At 41.3% G+C, this 20020-nt stretch overlaps 1 protein-coding gene across 1 annotated transcript; it reads right to left on the bottom strand.

Moving 5' to 3' along the window:
* Nucleotides 1-1374: 1374 nt before the first annotated feature.
* On the bottom strand, nucleotides 1375-19887 carry LOC117317513 (ras suppressor protein 1-like). Its single transcript, XM_033872331.1, has 9 exons — nucleotides 19675-19887; nucleotides 17238-17288; nucleotides 14535-14602; nucleotides 14072-14124; nucleotides 13393-13511; nucleotides 8532-8614; nucleotides 7839-7953; nucleotides 4501-4633; nucleotides 1375-3263 (listed from the first exon to the last, which is right to left on the bottom strand). The coding sequence occupies exons 1-9, from the start codon at nucleotides 19781-19783 to the stop codon at nucleotides 3182-3184; spliced, it is 813 nt and encodes a 270-aa protein (XP_033728222.1). The 5' UTR covers nucleotides 19784-19887; the 3' UTR covers nucleotides 1375-3181.
* Nucleotides 19888-20020: the final 133 nt, after the last annotated feature.

The raw sequence follows: 20020 nt of genomic DNA on the forward strand, positions 1-20020 counted from the left end.
CCTAGTCGAGATACACTTCTATAGACGCCAATACATTACCTAGTCGAGATACACTTCTATAGACGCCAATACATTACCTAGTCGAGATACACTTCTATAGACGCCAATACATTACCTAGTCGAGATACACTTCTATAGACGCCGATACATTACCTAGTCGAGATACACTTCTATAGACGCCGATACATTACCTAGTCGAGATACACTTCTATAGACACCAATACATTACCTAGGTGAGATACACTTCTATAGACGCCAATACATTACCTAGGTGTGATACACTTCTATAGACACCAATACATAACCTAGGTGTGATACACTTCTATAGACGCCAATACATTACCTAGTCGAGATACACTTCTATAGACACCAATACATATCCTAGTCGAGATACACTTCTATAGACGCCAATACATTACCTAGTCGAGATACACTTCTATAGACACCAATACATATCCTAGTCCAGATACACTTCTATAGACACTGATACATTACCTAGTCGAGATACACTTCTATAGGCGCCGATTCATTACCTAGTCTTGATACACTTCTATAGACACCGATACATTACCTAGTCGAGATACACTTCTATAGGCGCCGATACATTACCTAGTCGTGATACACTTCTGTAGACGCCGATACATTACCTAGTCGAGATACACTTCTGTAGACGCCGATACATTACCTAGTCGAGATACACTTCTGTAGACGCCGATACATTACCTAGTCGAGATACACTTCTATAGACGCCAATACATTACCTAGTCGAGATACACTTCTATAGACGCCAATACATTACCTAGTCGAGATACACTTCTATAGACGCCAATACATTACCTAGTCGAGATACACTTCTATAGACACCAATACATTACCTAGTCGAGATACACTTCTATAGACACCAATACATAACCTAGTCGAGATACACATCTCTCTGACAGTTCACTAGTTGCCAATCAGAGAGAACTGGAGGTTAGCACTCTATCCATGTACATGTATTGATTTGTCCAGTTGTACCATATCTCTATTGCCGTGCACCTCTTAGAAGAGGAAAAATTTTCATTGTATTTTTCTGCAGCATACTTCCTTGCTTACTGTAAATCACATGGATTCCGCAATGTAGAAATGTAGGATTGACTTTAAATTCCAAATGATGAGCAATTCTAGTCATGGACTCTGCAAGTCAAACATATCGGTAACTGGTAGCAGGGATCCAAAGGTGTTATTTTTGTATAAATAATCGCGAAGGATTTGAATTCGTGATCCACTTTCCTCGCATATTAATACAAAAATAAATCCTACGAGAAATATAAGTGATCTACAGTATTGACATATAACATTTGAATTGTTCTAAAGAAAACACTTTTTCTAAAAGCTTATAATATATTTATTGTGTCATATAAATAAATATAATATTAAAAGTCACATTCGTTATACAAGTGTAGTAATACATTGTGTAATATCTAAAACAGGAGGTTTTCTGAAACTTCTCTATAAATTGGTATCCAGATAAGCATTTTTGTTAGCACCTCTGTGAGTAATAATTCACAACTTTTTTTTTTCAAATCACTTAAAAAGAAACAACAGCGATAATAATTTCAGTAGTATTTGAATATTCTTGTTCTTGTCATACCTAAATGTACTTAAATATTAATTTATAAACTGCATTAAATATGACCCTAAAAGGTCTATACAGGAAGGGGTCAAATTATCACAGGGTTAATTACGGAGTGATTCAGTACAGGCCAGTAGTACAACTGAAGCATGACATAGATGGAAGAAAAATGTAAATGTTTCTCTGAATTTTGACACTATTTTATGGATATAAAACATATATATTGTATAATTTGCATATATACATCTATAAATCGGTAACATACATTTAAATAATAACACACACAAAACTGACACATCATATGAAGTGCCAGAGAACAATATAAACCAATATTTCATACTTCATACAAAACATAAACATGCAAATATTATCATATACGCTATGTATTTAGCAAAATAGCTGGACAAAATGATGCCATTTAAATGAAAGCAGAACTGAAGGTAAGCCCCCAGTACAGATTATAACTGGTATGCGTACACTCTGGTAAACATCTTAAGATATAGATGGTGAAAGTTAATCCTTTGAGTGATTTGATAAATGTTCCACAAAAGTTTCAAATACAACACCATTCATTTAAAAAGTACATCAATATAAATACAACCTTACTGAAGCAGGCCATAAATAAGACAAAATGTCAAATCTGTAGATGATTCTTTACCTGGTAATAAATGAGAAGAAGAAAGATTATGATAAGCAAATGCAGATAGATTTTTAGGCTATCTATAAATAGACATAATAAAAAATAGCACCATATTTGTTTGGCCTCTAGCTATGCTTTCTTAACATGGCCAGCCAACTCTGAATTATCAGAGAATTTTAAGATCATTAAATATCTTTGGTTAAAATGAATATTTTAACAAAGATTGGTAAATGACAGTGCAAAATAACCTTTCATACATCTACACTTCTATTTAAACTTAAACTGAACTCCACAGAATTTCCTAATGTACCCAGTCTCATTTGTCATGAAAGTGACCAGCTTGGTATCACATGTACAATAGGAAATTCAGTGTATTGCCTAGATTGATATCTCTATTTCTCATAAACAGGTTTTAGTCATTGTGTAGTATTTTGAATAAGTTAATTGCAAATATAACTGTAAACTATTGTCATGGTCAGTTCATATTCTGTATTTCCATGTGTTAAATTCATAGGAAGATGAATCTTATTAGTCTGAAGATAATTTCAAGCCATGAATGTGATAATATTCCACCGTTCACATCTTATTACATTTAGTAATATCTTTACCCTCCGTCCAAAGTAGAGATATGTTTTTCTGTAGGAAATCAGTACATGCTGAATGCTGTAGTAAAAGCACAGTTCACAATAATGTATAAACTTTATCAAATCTATTATTCCTTTGTGACCTTGGAAGCAGATCTGCTACTTCCATGGAGAAAGATGAATGATGACTTCAATAAAAACCCTGTCTTAACTGACAGAGATGTACAACATGTAGCTTTATAAATGTCTAGGTTTTCCCATTTGTCTCTGTATTTAGCTTCCATGACTCCCTGCTGTTTTGAGTGATAATTGAGTATTCAGCCTCTCTGACAGCTCCTCGCCTCACCCTCGGCTTATCTTCTTGGACTTGTCATTTGTCTTTGGAGGTGGTGCAGACTCTGCAGCAATGTGGCGGCCATACAAACTGCAGGAAAGGTGATTAGGAAGTAGTCAATTAAAACAACTAGAGGGTCTATATTGCTCACTTCAGTATTATCATAAACATGCCAAAATATCCCCCAAACACTAAATACTTAAAAGGATGACACATATGTAACACATTTCATGCCTTGTCCATAAGAATTCTTACACTTCGTCATATTGCATGTCTTGTTGAAATATGATTAACTGTTCAATAGCAATAGCAGTAATTTTAATAATCCCTGGGTGGGTGGGGGGGGGGGGGGGGGGGGGGGGGGGGGGGGAGCTATGATGTTCTTATATAAACCAGAAATTACATGTAGATTCGAAGTAAATTGCTGATGTTGGTATTGGATGGGAATCTTACCTTCCATTGTTAAAGACCCACAAATTAATTTGTCTAGGCAAGGCTTGACCTAGCAGATTAATTTGTCCAGACAAGGCTGGACCTAACAGATTAATTTGTCTAGACAAGGCTGGACCTATTAAAAGATTAATTTTTCCAGACAAGGCTGGACCTAGAGCCAATCTTGTGTACGTTACTTCTATGTTTAGCAACACCACAATAATGATATGTACATGTATAGTGGAAATCTCAACCATTACCCTTGTTCAGAACTGCCAACATTATCACATGGCAATGTTTCCAGTCAAATAAGAGTTTATATTCAATATATAGCTCCAGGTAGGTCAATTAAAGCTGTGACTTGCCAAATTACCTTTTTTTATCCTATCCTTCTGATCCCTAGAGAGTTGGCCCCATTTATTGTACACTTTTTTTTTTATCCCATAGTGATATCAGCTGGATCCCTTTAAATGGTCTGTAGTCTGAGTTTTCAACAGATTCCCCAACATTATCATGCTTTTCTCCCTCTAAGCAAAATAGTTTTTAATCTCTCAAATGACAAAGAAAAGTCACAGCTTCCCTTTATTATCACTATAGAATATCTACATCTTGTAGATTCTGAGTATTCTGTTCTCAAAGGAGACAGAACATGTATCATTAGTACCGCCCTCCTCCCCTCTATATCATATACATATATATATCTGTAGACAGTAATTAGAGTCCTCTCTGAAACATAGTATGAGAAATTCATACCATGCACTCTAATATAATTTTAACTAGAATTTTCCTAAGTGCAAAGCACTAGCAAGTTTAGAAATAACTTTAAAACATGTACATCAGCAATAAAATGACTAAAAAGGAGAAATTTTCAGTTGAAATGACTCATAAAACTTACAATCTGTAGGTGTCAGATCTGATGTAGTCAAATACATGAGACACGCCCACTTGGTACTGGTCAGCTATCGGGGTCACCCAAGGGTTGTTCTCTCCACGGAACACCTGCTTCGACCCCACAAGATCAAGGTTACCTAAAATAAACAAATATCTTATACTCCTCAAATAAATCCATTCAAGATATCTATTAGGGAACAATCTGATTTTCAGTAATTGTGCATTACAGCCCGATTTACTGATGATGATCCTGTATCATTTTAAGGAATTTTGTTTATTTTAAATAGGCTATGGTTGCATTAACGTTTGCTGAAAAATGCAGAATTACTATTTTAAACCTCACTAGAGTTGACATACTAAGTTTAATTTTTAGACAGGTTGATCTTGATGTTTAAAATGTCTGACATGTATCTTGATAGACTTCATCATGATTCCCTACGCAGAAGATTCTGGTGAATTTGATTACTGTCCCAGTATATTTTTGTTCCAAGTTTCTAATGTCATGCATTCAATTTAAGGCTTTTTTTCTCCATATATCAATTTATCTGTATTATTAGATATTTGATCTTTGATAATTTTCTGTAGAAGACACTTATATCTGTTACTGATAAATTGGCCTACCTTATCTGTTTTGGTGATTTTTTGAATGGCAGATTATGTTACTATAGAAGCATTTCACATTTCGACTGATTTAAACCATGCAAACTCTTTATAGCTATTGGAATCTCCGTAATGGAATTGAGCAAAGTTTCGTCTCATAATCACTTCAACCAGCTCAAAAAACACAGTCATTTTTGTAGGCCTATTTCATGGAAATAACTCCAGAACCAATCAGTAGTATTCTACTTTCATTTTATGTATCAAATGTAGAAACAATCGGAGATTTCACTTATCGCTTACCAATTGGAAAATCCATGACTAATCGATGGGTGAGAACCATTTTTTTTCAACTCAAAGAGGTGAACTCCCCTTGCACAAACCAGACAGCAAGCGTAATAATTTGCCACGGAAAATAGTTTGTAATACTCAATGATTGTCTGTGATTTTGAACATTTTTTGTTATTATTTATTCATCTTAAATTGTCATTAAACATAAAAAAGCAAGAATCATATCATTTATTTACAAACAAATACTTTGCGGAAGGAGATCGTGTATCGTTTGGTTTATTTTGGAAGAAATCATTCTGTCCTATCCTGAACTTATCAGGATTTTATTTTCTATTGTAGAAATAAGCGGCAATTGATTTCCCCAAAGTGTTCAGAATGAATTTTTCTTCACTGATGATAGCTAGAGGTGGCTGTGCAAAGCAAAACATCTAAAAATTGCAATTAACTAATCCATGGAACATTGATTTTCTGTACTAATCCATGGAACATTGATTTTCTGTACTAATCCATGGAACATTGATTTTCTGTACATCAGGAAAGTTTTTCTGGATGTAAATCTCTACCCTCCACTCCATTACATACCTATCTCTATATCTACCCTCCACTCCATTACATACCTAAGTCGGAGAGCGACCCGCCACGCCCCCAGGACAGATCCGAGCGCGAGAGCGACCCCGCCACCGCCAGGAACCAGAACCGAGCGCGATAGCGACCCGGCCCCGGCCAGGACAGACCGAGACTCGATAGCGACCCGCCACCGCCAGGAAGCGGACCGAGCGCGAGAGCGACCCGCCACGCCATGACAGACCGAGCGCGAGAGCTACCGCCACGCCAGGACAGACCGAGCGCGAGAGCGACCCGCCACGCCAGGACAGACCGAGCGCGAGAGCGACCCGCCACGCCAGGACAGACGAGCGCGAGAGCGACCCGCCACGCCAGGACAGACCGAGCGCGAGAGCGACCCGCCACGCCCAGGACAGACCGAGCGCGAGAGCGACCCGCCACGCCAGGACAGACCGAGCGCCAGAGCGACCCGCCACGCCAGGACAGACCGAGCGCGAGAGAGCCACCCGCCAGGACAGACCGAGCGCCAGAGCGACCCGCCACGCCAGGACAGACCGAGCGCCAGAGCGACCCGCCACGCCAGGACAGACCGAGCGCGAGAGCGACCCGCCACGCCAGGACAGACCGAGCGCGAGAGCGACCCGCCACGCCAGGACGGACCGAGCGCGAGAGCGACCCGCCACGCCAGGACAGACAGAGCGCGAGAGCGACCCGCCACGCCAGGACAGACCGAGCGCGAGAGCGACCCGCCACGCCAGGACAGACCGAGCGCGAGAGCGACCCGCCACGCCAGGACAGACCGAGCGCGAGAGCGACCCGCCACGCCAGGACACACAGAGCGCGAGAGCGACCCGCCACGCCAGGACAGACCGAGCGCGAGAGCGACCCGCCACGCCAGGACAGACCGAGCGCGAAGGCGACCCGCCACGCCAGGACGGAACGAGCGCGAGAGCGACCCGCCACGCCAGGACAGACCGAGCGCGAGAGCGACCCGCCACGCCAGGACGGACCGAGCGCGAGAGCGACCCGCCACGCCAGGACAGACCGAGCGCGAGAGCGACCCGCCACGCCAGGACAGACCGAGCGCGAGAGCGACCCGCCACGCCAGGACAGACCGAGCGCGAGAGCGACCCGCCACGCCAGGACAGACAGAGCGCGAGAGCGACCCGCCACGCCAGGACAGACCGAGCGCGAGAGCGACCCGCCACGCCAGGACAGACCGAGCGCGAGAGCGACCCGCCACGCCAGGACAGACCGAGCGCGAAGGCGACCCGCCACGCCAGGACAGAAACGAGCGCGAGAGAGGCCACCCGCCAGGACAGACCGAGCGCGAAGGCGACCACGCCACGCCCGGACAGACCGAGCGCGCGAGCGACCCCGCCACCACGCCGTACAGAACGAGCGCTAAGAGGCACCCGCCAAGTGACAGACCGAGCGCGAGCAGCGATCCCGCCACGCCAGTACAGTACAGAGCGCGAGAGGCGACCGCCCTACGCCAGGACAGACCGAGCGCTAGAGCGACCCGCCACGCCAGGACAGAACGAGCGCGAGAGATCCAACCGACAGGACAGACGAGCGTCGAGAGCGACCCGCCCGCCATGACAGACAGAGCGCTAGAGCGGACCCGCCAAGCCAGGACAGACCGAGCGCGAAGGCTACCCTCCACGCCCGGGAAAGACGAGCGCGAAGGGACCCGCCAGCCATTACAGACCGAGCGCGATACTCGACCCGCCACGGCCAGGACAGATCCGAGTCGGCGAATCTACCCTCCACTCCATTACATACCTATCTCTATATCTACCCTCCACTCCATTACATACCTATCTCTATATCTACCCTCCACTCCATTACATACCTATCTCTATATCTACCCTCCACTCCATTACTTACCTATCTCTGGTGGTAGTACTGTAAGTCTGTTACCCTGGATATGCAGCTCCTTGAGGCGAGGCAGTTCTCCCACCTCTTTGGGGAGGGCTATCAGATCGTTGTCTCGCAAAACCAACTACAAAATCAATGTTGATATCTTTAACATATCCCGTTCATATCTTGGTTATGAAACCCTTCTTATTTAGATTCCCAACCTTCATGGATTTTTTCACTCAAACAAAGTGGGTATGTAATTAGAATATCTATTTACTCAGGTTAACTATGGTTATATTACAAATCATGCTCACATCAATAATTATCTGGGTCCATTTACTCTCCTTTCCAAGAACAGTTACACTGTAGTACATTATATCCACAAATCCACTATATAACAATCTGAATTCTATCACAAACAAGTTTGAATTCTTTTAATATTACATGAAAAAATGACTCTTTAATGACCCATAAAAGAAGTCTTGGTAATCAAAACTCACTGAGGCTTGACACACAGTGAAACTCTAATCCTACTTGAAATTAATAAAAAAATTCATATAACACATATTCTACCTTAAAGCATGTTTCTCATAAAATTTATAAAGTTTATATACAGGTAATTATTGGAGAAATGTTGTGAAACATTAAACACTCCAGTTAGGCACATCAGTGTTGCTTCCATGACTGTTCACATGATTTCTGAAGTTAGTGGTAACTCACAATTTGAAGGTTCTTCAGTCGACCAATCTCAGGAGGAATGACTTCAAAATCGTTATCTCCAAGGTACAGAGCCCTCAACGTATCTGAAATTAAAACAATGCATTTTAACTCTGCTGTTTTAATGTTTATGCTATACACTGAAGTAGATTGTGCATGATGTGGGATGATTACCCAAACAATGCTACAATATTGACTTCAAAGATTATCCACAATTGTTTTTAATCATTATGTAAATCACTTTACAGTTTTCATTGGTAAGTTAAACATGTGTCAACTGATCAAGTTGGAAGAATCAATTAAATTTAATGTAAACAGTCACATTCTCCAATATAGGTCACGTTACTAGCTCAGACTAGCAGGAATTTCCCTTCACCTCAGTGGTAGGATGTGGAGAGGATCAGACTAGTAGGAATTTCCCTTTACCTCAGAGGTATAGGATGTGGAGAGGATCAGACTAGCAGGAATTTCCCTTTACCCCAGTGGTAGGATGTGGAGAGGATCAGACTAGCAGGAATTTCCCTTTACCTTAGAGGTATAGGATGTGGAGAGGATCAGACTAGTAGGAATTTCCCTTTACCCCAGTGGTAGGATGTGGAGAGGATCAGACTAGTAGGAATTTCCCTTTACCTTAGAGGTATAGGATGTGGAGAGGATCAGACTAGTAGGAATTTCCCTTTACCCCAGTGGTAGGATGTGGAGAGGATCAGACTAGTAGGAATTTCCCTTTACCCCAGTGGTAGGATGTGGAGAGGATCAGACTAGTAGGAATTTCCCTTTACCTTAGAGGTATAGGATGTGGAGAGGATCAGACTAGTAGGAATTTCCCTTTACCTTAGAGGTATAGGATGTGGAGAGGATCAGACTAGTAGGAATTTCTCTTTACCTTAGAGGTATAGGATGTGGAGAGGATCAGACTAGTAGGAATTTCCCTTTACCCCAGTGGTAGGATGTGGAGAGGATCAGACTATTAGGAATTTCCCTTTACCTCAGAGGTATAGGATGTGGAGAGGATCAGACTAGTAGGAATTTCCCTTTACCTCAGAGGTATAGGATGTGGAGAGGATCAGACTAGTAGGAATTTCCCTTTACCTTAGAGGTATAGGATGTGGAGAGGATCAGACTAGTAGGAATTTCCCTTTACCCCAGTGGTAGGATGTGGAGAGGATCAGACTAGTAGGAATTTCCCTTTACCTCAGTGGTAGGATGTGGAGAGGATCAGACTAGTAGGAATTTCCCTTTACCTCAGAGGTATAGGATGTGGAGAGGATCAGACTAGTAGGAATTTCCCTTTACCTTAGAGGTATAGGATGTGGAGAGGATCAGACTAGTAGGAATTTCCCTTTACCCCAGTGGTAGGATGTGGAGAGGATCAGACTAGTAGGAATTTCCCTTTACCTTAGAGGTATAGGATGTGGAGAGGATCAGACTAGTAGGAATTTCCCTTTACCCCAGTGGTAGGATGTGGAGAGGATCAGACTAGTAGGAATTTCCCTTTACCTCAGTGGTATAGGATGTGGAGAGGATCAGACTAGTAGGAATTTCTCTTTACCTTAGAGGTATAGGATGTGGAGAGGATCAGACTAGTAGGAATTTCCCTTTACCCCAGTGGTAGGATGTGGAGAGGATCAGACTAGTAGGAATTTCCCTTTACCTTAGAGGTATAGGATGTGGAGAGGATCAGACTAGCAGGAATTTCCTTTACACTAGTGGTAGGATGTGGAGAGGATCAGACTAGTAGGAATTTCCCTTTACCCCAGTGGTAGGATGTGGAGAGGATCAGACTAGTAGGAATTTCCCTTTACCCCAGTGGTAGGATGTGGAGAGGATCAGACTAGCAGGAATTTCCCTTTACCTTAGAGGTATAGGATGTGGAGAGGATCAGACTAGCAGGAATTTCCCTTTACCCCAGTGGTAGGATGTGGAGAGGATCAGACTAGTAGGAATTTCCCTTTACCTCAGTGGTATAGGATGTGGAGAGGATCAGACTAGCAGGAATTTCTCTTTACCTTAGAGGTATAGGATGTGGAGAGGATCAGACTAGTAGGAATTTCCCTTTACCTCAGTGGTATAGGATGTGGAGAGGATCAGACTAGTAGGAATTTCTCTTTACCTTAGAGGTATAGGATGTGGAGAGGATCAGACTAGTAGGAATTTCCCTTTACCCCAGTGGTAGGATGTGGAGAGGATCAGACTAGTAGGAATTTCCCTTTACCCCAGTGGTAGGATGTGGAGAGGATCAGACTAGCAGGAATTTCCCTTCACCTTAGAGGTATAGGATGTGGAGAGGATCAGACTAGCAGGAATTTCCCTTTACCTCAGTGGTAGGATGTGGAGAGGATCAGACTAGTAGGAATTTCCCTTTACCTCAGAGGTATAGGATGTGGAGAGGATCAGACTAGTAGGAATTTCCCTTTACCTTAGAGGTATAGGATGTGGAGAGGATCAGACTAGTAGGAATTTCCCTTTACCCCAGTGGTAGGATGTGGAGAGGATCAGACTAGTAGGAATTTCCCTTTACCTTAGAGGTATAGGATGTGGAGAGGATCAGACTAGTAGGAATTTCCCTTTACCCCAGTGGTAGGATGTGGAGAGGATCAGACTAGTAGGAATTTCCCTTTACCTCAGTGGTATAGGATGTGGAGAGGATCAGACTAGTAGGAATTTCTCTTTACCTTAGAGGTATAGGATGTGGAGAGGATCAGACTAGTAGGAATTTCCCTTTACCCCAGTGGTAGGATGTGGAGAGGATCAGACTAGTAGGAATTTCCCTTTACCTTAGAGGTATAGGATGTGGAGAGGATCAGACTAGCAGGAATTTCCTTTACACTAGTGGTAGGATGTGGAGAGGATCAGACTAGTAGGAATTTCCCTTTACCCCAGTGGTAGGATGTGGAGAGGATCAGACTAGTAGGAATTTCCCTTTACCCCAGTGGTAGGATGTGGAGAGGATCAGACTAGCAGGAATTTCCCTTCACCTTAGAGGTATAGGATGTGGAGAGGATCAGACTAGCAGGAATTTCCCTTTACCCCAGTGGTAGGATGTGGAGAGGATCAGACTAGTAGGAATTTCCCTTTACCTCAGTGGTATAGGATGTGGAGAGGATCAGACTAGCAGGAATTTCTCTTTACCTTAGAGGTATAGGATGTGGAGAGGATCAGACTAGTAGGAATTTCCCTTTACCTCAGTGGTATAGGATGTGGAGAGGATCAGACTAGTAGGAATTTCTCTTTACCTTAGAGGTATAGGATGTGGAGAGGATCAGACTAGTAGGAATTTCCCTTTACCCCAGTGGTAGGATGTGGAGAGGATCAGACTAGTAGGAATTTCCCTTTACCCCAGTGGTAGGATGTGGAGAGGATCAGACTAGCAGGAATTTCCCTTCACCTTAGAGGTATAGGATGTGGAGAGGATCAGACTAGCAGGAATTTCCCTTTACCCCAGTGGTAGGATGTGGAGAGGATCAGACTAGTAGGAATTTCCCTTTACCTTAGAGGTATAGGAATGTGGAGAGGATCAGACTAGTAGGAATTTCCCTTTACCCCAGTGGTAGGATGTGGAGAGGATCAGACTAGCAGGAATTTCCCTTCACCTTAGAGGTATAGGATGTGGAGAGGATCAGACTAGCAGGAATTTCCCTTTACCCCAGTGGTAGGATGTGGAGAGGATCAGACTAGTAGGAATTTCCCTTTACCTCAGTGGTATAGGATGTGGAGAGGATCAGACTAGCAGGAATTTCTCTTTACCTTAGAGGTATAGGATGTGGAGAGGATCAGACTAGTAGGAATTTCCCTTTACCTTAGAGGTATAGGATGTGGAGAGGATCAGACTAGCAGGAATTTCCTTTACACTAGTGGTAGGATGTGGAGAGGATCAGACTAGTAGGAATTTCCCTTTACCCCAGTGGTAGGATGTGGAGAGGATCAGACTAGTAGGAATTTCCCTTTACCCCAGTGGTAGGATGTGGAGAGGATCAGACTAGCAGGAATTTCCCTTTACCTTAGAGGTATAGGATGTGGATATTTTAGGTCGCCTTACTAGATCAGACTAGCAGGAATTTCCCTTTACCCTAGCAGAGGATGTTTGCCTTGAGACCATGAGGTTGCTAGGTCAAGCCCCAGCATTGGGCAGGGTATTTTTCATTATTCCATCCTATTACAGATTTGGTGTCATTGATCACTCTTAAGTGTTATCTATAGGAGATTAAGAGGTTTCCCTGGAGCTAAAGTCCTTGGTTGTGGTTGTCTTTGGGGACAAAAACTTTAAGAGGGAGGGAGTAGGGTAAAAAGTGGAAATAATAGGTCATCTTACAGGCACAGACTAGCAAGAATTTCCCTTTACCCTTGTGGTAGGACAAGGAGAGTATAGGTCACCTTACTAGCTCAGACTACCAGGAATTTCCCTTTACCCTAGTGGTAGGACAAGGAGAGTATAGGTCACCTTACTAGCTCAGACTACCAGGAATTTCCCTTTACCCTAGTGGTAGGACAAGGAGAGTATAGGTCACCTTACTAGCTCAGACTACCAGGAATTTCCCTTTACCCTAGTGGTAGGACAAGGAGAGTATAGGTCACCTTACTAGCTCAGACTACCAGGAATTTCCCTTTACCCTTGTGGTAGGACAAGGAGAGTATAGGTCACCTTACTAGCTCAGACTACCAGGAATTTCCCTTTACCCTTGTGGTAGGACATGGAGAGTATAGGTCACCTTACCAGCACAGACTAGCGAGAATTTCACTTTAGCCTAGTGGTAGGATGAGAGCAAGAGGTCGTTAGTTTGATGCCCACCATGGGCAGGGTATTTTTCATTACTCCTTCCCTTTACAAATATCTACCTAAAAATATACATAGTACTGTCTTTACCCAAACAAAAGAAGTTTCCAGGCAGTGACCTCTCATTCAGATTGTTATATGTCAGATCCAAAACTTCTAGTACAGGAATGGCACCAAATCCACGAGGCAAGGAATTCAATTTATTCATCCTGAAAATGTAAATAATTTTTAAGTTTAACTTTCAAGCCGGAGTCATTTTGAAGCAAGTCTCCTTATAGTAACTGGTGGCTACCTCACTCAACAACAGGAAGGACCAACTGTATTCTATCCAGAGCAATTGAGATAAAGAGTCTTTCTAATGACAAAACCAAAACCACACCGGCACAGACTAATTTGTGATCTCAGCATCCTGACAAACACAAACTACTTTAAGGTAAGAATTGAACCACACCCCTCAGATTTTTGTCCCAAGATGCATTAGTTCGATGCTGTTACTGAGCAATGCATCTCCCAGGTTTTTGGTGAATGCAATGTGCATTTCTCACTATTTCTATAACTATATAAAACTTTAATAAACAAAATCCTCAAAAAAGCGAAGTCCTAAACATATAAGAAAAAAAAAAAAGAAAAAATGTTCACAAACCAAATCCATACCATCATCTTTAGACCCCATTACTGAGGATCATAACATATTTATCTCTGACTGAACTGAACAAGAAAAGTTGTACCTAAACTTTAAATGCAAAAAATTGAAGCAAACCTAACTTACCCCAAATTCAAAATCTTTAACTTCATCATGGAATTGATCGTACTTGGGATTTCCTGAAAGGTAAATACTATAACTATTATCCAGCTGCACATTCAAACAGTTGATATCAGCAATGATTTCAAGTTTCTAGGGGTTTATTCACAGCGTTTGATCTTTATATTGATACATGCAGAAATAATTGATTTAATGTGAAGGAGGATGTGCATTCAAACAAAGGCTGTAAATTTCAGAAACACTGGCAACATGGAAATTTGGCATTCACATAAATGAACTTTTATATAATCTAATTCTCATTATCATAAAGAAACAGGGTCTTGTTGGATGATAGGCTAGTCATTATACATCCTTTATATTTCAGTTGTAAATCAGTTACAGGTACGTACAAATTACAATGTAATATTTTCAGTAAAACAGGTGCCCATTGATAATATAATTACATATCATCCAATCAATGTTAACCAACCTTAACATGATTATTGAAGAGATTCAGGTTTTCCAGGTTAGCTAACTCTGTGATGTTGGCAGGAATTGCTACAATTTTTCAAAATAAAAATAAGTTTATCTGATAGAAACAAATACCTCTGCTTGTCATAAATATATAGAAGAGGCCCATGGGCCTTAACGGTCATCTGACAAACACTTACACTCACAGCAGGGACACACACCCCAATCCAGCATTATTACCATAAATTATTTATCGCAGCCAGTTATGTTTTAGATCAAATTTGGTTTTTATCCATTTAGCTTGTCCAGGAAGAGCAGCATCATAAAGCAAAATTTTAGCCAAGTTCCCATTTTTGGGGCATGCCCCTCTGTCCCAATGGGTCAGACAAGACTCATTTATATCAATTAGGATTGCCTTTCCCCAATGATGTTTCATACTAAATATGGTTGTAATCAATTCAGGCATTAAGGAGGAATTGCATTTTTAAGAAATGTTTAACCTAAGCGCTCCTTTTGCCCCATCTTTTTTTCCCCAGGGGTCAAACCTGTCTCATTAAAAAATATGATTGCCGTCACCTTATGTTTCACATCAAATTTGGTTGTAATCCACCAAAAGGTTAGGGAGGATTAGGATTTAACAGCAAATATTCACCAAAGTTCCCCTTTTGGGGCCCTGCCCCTCAGGCCCCAGGGGTCACACTAGCCTCGTTTATATAAAATATGACCATCCTTCCCAAAGGATGTTTCACACCATATTTCGTATTAATCCACCCAACGGTTAGAGAGAAGTAGGATTTATAGCAAAAATTCACCAAAGTTCCCCTTTTGGGGCCCCGCCCCTCTGGCCCTAGGGGTCAAACCAGCCTCATTTATATAAAATATGATTGTCCTCCTCCAATGATGTTTCACACCAAATTTGGTAATAATTCACTATGGGTGTTAGGAGGAGTAGGATTTTACAGCAAAATTTCATCAAAGTTCCCCTTTTGGGGCCCCGCCCCTCTGGCCCCAGGGGCCACACCAGCCTCATTTATATAAAATATGACCACCCTTCACCAATGATGTTTCACACAATATCTGGTTGAAATCCACCAAAGGGTTAAGGACGAGTAGGATTTTATAGCAAAATTTCATCAAAGTTCCCTTTTTTGGGCCCGTCACTCTGGCCCCAGGGCTCACACCAGCCTCATTTATATAAAATATGACCACCCTCCCCCAATGATGTTTCACAACATATCTGGTTGAAATCTACTAAAGGGTTAAGGAGGAGTAGGATTTTATAGCAAAATTTCATCAAAGTTCCCCATTTGGGGCCCCACCCCTCAGGCCCCAGGGGTCACACTAGCCTCATTTATATAAAATATGACCGCCCTCCCCAAATGATGTTTCACAACATATCTGGTTGAAATCCACTAAAGGGTTAAGGAGGAGTAGGATTTTATAGCAAAATTTCATCAAAGTTCCCCATTTGGGGCCCCGCCCCTTAGGCCCTAGTGGTCACACCAGCCTCATTTATATAAAATATGACCGCCCTCCCCAAATGATGTTTCACAACATATCTGGTTGAAATCCACTAAAGGGTTAAGGAGGAGTAGGATTTCATAGCAAAATTTCATCAAAGTTCCCTTTTTGGGGCCCCGCCCCTCAGGCCCCAGGGGTCACACCAACTTCATTTATATAAAATATGACCGCCCTCCCCCAATGATGTTTCACACCAAATTTAGTTGTACTCCACCTAAGGGTAAAGGAGGAGTAGGATTTTATAGCAATATTCACCTAAGTTCCCTTTTTGGGGCCCCGCCCTTCTGGCCCCAGGGGTCAGACCAGCCTCATTTATATAAAATATGATTGCCCTCCCCCAATGATGCTTCAAACCAAATTTGGAAGTAATCCACCCAAGCGTTAAGGAGGAGTAGCGTTTTGAAAGAAAAAGTTTACGGACGGCGCACGGCGGACGACGACGGACGAAGCACGATGACTATAGGTCATCCTGACCCTTTGGGTCAGATGACCTAATAATGTAATACAACATAGCATTAACAGGGTCGCTTGTCATGTTGTTCTGTACGTATCAGATTTAATCAGGTTGAATTCAGGAATTGTGGTCCAATTAAAAGTGACAGAGAGGCCTTATTTATCTGTATTTTATTTTGTACCTTAGGTAACTTAACACACAAAGCACTAAAACACTGACTTTGCATAAGATGCTAGCTCCTGTTGAATAACTGTATGACACTAGCAAACTGAGAGGTATACATTTTATTTCAGAATTTATTAATTAGAGTACAACCCTGTAGTTATTTCTCCACATTTGACAATCATGAGGGGAAGCAATCTAAATATAAAATGTACATTTACATGTTACATTATGCATATAACATCATATTCCAGTGTTTAATTGATCAAATCTAAGATACAAAAAAAAAAAGTAAAATATAAAGTATTTCCACCTACCTACCCTGGTTTTTTTTGGCACGTTAGTGGAAACACAGCTAATTTTTTTGCCTCAACTGTAAAACTATTTAGACTTATTCAATTTGGAGCCTTGTGAAATAGTTGTGACTGCACATAGTGAGGCAGTAATTCGTTATTTTTTAAAAAGAAAAATCCAAATTGCTAAAAAATTATTAGTGAAGACAATGAGATTTTCAGTTTTCAATAAATTATTGTATTGCATATCATAATATGACTATATATAACCAGTACATAACCCATTGTTTACCTGTTATTTTATTATGTGTCAGAGTAAGTCTGGTGATGTGCTGCAAATCCACTGAAATAGAAGAAATCAAACTTAATCACAACTGTTTAAATTATGTTAAACAATACTCTGTGTAGATTCTGAATAGACAATCAGCTATGCAATCAACCTTATTGACAAATATGCCAACTCTAGACACTTAAAGAGACATTACTTCATCTGAATACAGTTTAGGTTGTCAAAATTAAACTTACTGGAAAATATGTATTTTTTCCATGTAGTAAAAGTTATAATCTCTACATTACTCTCAAGATAAACCAAAATTCTTTGAGTAATTATATAATAAGTCCTGAAAATTCTTAATTCGAACCGAAGTATCACTAATTACTGCAAAGACATACAGTATTTGTATATAATACGCCTTTCTCTTGTACATTTCGGCGTTAATTTCATTGCATGTAGGCACAAACACTCGTATTATCGCCATTCAGGTATAGATTTCAGCAATAGAAATTGTGCATATTTCTGATGTCCGAACGAAAGAATATGCCCTTTTAACCTGGTGTGTATATATATATAACTGGTCATCAAGCTAAACTGGAGAGCTGCTGTTATGGGAAAGCATGAACTTGATCCAGATATGTGTTGTGTGTACATACTTAGCAAAATTTAAAAGGACACCCAAACATGGATAGTCTATAATAATATCATCTACCCTAGCCAAGGTTTCTGATTACGTTACACTCCATGTTTGTGAAGTGTACATGTAACGTAATCAGAAGCCTTGGCTAGCGAAGATGTAATAATAGGAGAAAAAAAAGTTTTCAACACACAAGTCCCTACAACACTTTCCATTGGTATTTTTAGCTGGGTGACAAATGGATTAAAGAGGAAAAATGCAATGACTAGTGCGGGACTTAGACTTGAACCTGTGAAGTGTAAATAAGCTATAGACAGACACATTAACCATTTGAGCTATATATAACACAAAACCCAAAACCACCTTCTGAGAGTAATTTTAGTTGGGCAGATGGCCATCAACTTGACACTGATACCTGTTGATGCAGAAAACAACCATGGGGAGCACGAGAGGAGAAATAGAGTGAAGCATTAGACTAGTAAATAAGTTTGTTTAGACTTTATATTTGATAACACCAAACCCTGTAATTGTAGACCATCACGTTTACGGTGTAGCAAATAGACATTTTCGCTACAAAAAATATTCTCAATCGTATCCCACTAAAGAAAATTCATCCCTTAAATTCAGAGTTTCAAAGCTGCGCGTGAAAGAAATATACTATTTAGGTATGATTTCTTGGTGTTATGTTAAAGGTTACTGTAGTATTTTCTCTATTAGTGTAGTATTTTTCTATTTTCTGTTATGCCATCTTTGCTTTAGGAATTTTAATAGCCGGTCTATCTGTTGACCGTTGGTAATTAGATGGGGGGGGTGGGGAGGGGACACATCGGGATGATAATCCGTGAAGTAATCAATTCACCACGCCCGTGGCAGTAATTGGCTGTTCGGCTCCCGTTCATGTTTATTGCCCCTGTCAGAGAGGTATTAATCGCCTCTCATCCCTATTACCCTCTACAAATGGCTGGACCCGTCTGGGAGCTCCAGTGATGCCCCATCTATATTACAAATGGTCAACATTTACTCGCGGCTAATTGTTTTTTTAAGTGTTATGTACATTAGTATTTACACATTTAAGTGAACCGGAGTGGAAGGCTCCGGCACAGGTGCGCACTGCTCCGGCAGCGCTCCTGCAGGTTCTGGTATAAAAGGGGTGAAAGCGAGAGAGAAGTTCGGGGAGTTGGAGTTGGAGTGCCTAGGTGTTACTTTGTTGGATGTTACTACGTGTTTTGATGAGAGCGAGAGTGGTGTTGCTAGTATATATGCTCTGTACACTGCTGATGTTGCTGAATATACATAGATTGAAACTTTACAACGGTGTTGAAGTGTGTTTCTCAACGACCCACTATCTATTTCTAAACTCAGGTATTGTGGCGGGTGTCTGATGCTACCTTGAGGACACCTACCGCGGGCTGCGGGACTTTGATTATAGTTCCCCGGTTATTTCGCTATATTACTATCTAACTTTTTATTAAAAATTTAACGACACTTTGAATGAAATTGACCAATTTTTGCAGGACGGAGGAGTTCCAGACCTTTCTCTTTATTAGTCTATAATCGGTCTTTGACTTATAAACGTGCTAAACACTTATGCACGGCGCCTGTCATAAGTTTCTCGTCGTGTTATCCTCTAACATTGTTGGAGTATAGGCCTCTTGCTCTTAGTTATTGAGAAGATGTTGTTTAAATGGAAAAGTTGACGCCGGACATACGTGCCAAGGAATAAGCTCACTTGCCCTTTGGAAAGGTGAGCTAAAAGTTAAAATATACCACACAAGACAAACACTCAAGATCGAATCAGCAGGAGGCAACGATACTTACACAGTCCTTGCACTTCCGACAAGTTCGCGATGGACTTGTCTACAAGCTCCAAATCGGGATTTTTCGATTCCCTGTTCTCATCAACATACTTTTTAGACTTCCCTGCCATGCTCAAGTTCCCAGTTGTTCTATATAAGATCGCTAGTGACTAATTTGTTCACCAAACTTCACTGATGTCCCGTTTTGGAAGAAATCAAAACCGGAAATGCCTTGCAACAGCTTTATTATCAAATACATCCGAGGTATGTAGTACCTTGTGAAAATTACATGGAAATGAAGTATATGAAGTATATTCCATTTGATTTTGAAATAATGAATATATTATGAAATGAATTTATACTGAACA

The sequence above is a fragment of the Pecten maximus genome, chromosome 2 (assembly GCF_902652985.1).
Source record: "Pecten maximus chromosome 2, xPecMax1.1, whole genome shotgun sequence".
Taxonomy (NCBI): domain Eukaryota; kingdom Metazoa; phylum Mollusca; class Bivalvia; order Pectinida; family Pectinidae; genus Pecten; species Pecten maximus.

Excerpts from the sequence above, each read along its gene's own strand:
- LOC117317513 (XM_033872331.1), bottom strand. The coding sequence starts at position 19,783 with ATGGCAGGGAAGTCTAAAAAGTATGTTGATGAGAACAGGGAATCGAAA. Across the intron at positions 4,634-7,838 it reads AGTACTACCACCAGAGATAG|GTAACCTTGATCTTGTGGGG; the intron begins GTAAGTAATGGA and ends TGTTTATTTTAG. Across the intron at positions 3,264-4,500 it reads AGATCTGACACCTACAGATT|TTTGTATGGCCGCCACATTG; the intron begins GTAAGTTTTATG and ends CCTTTCCTGCAG.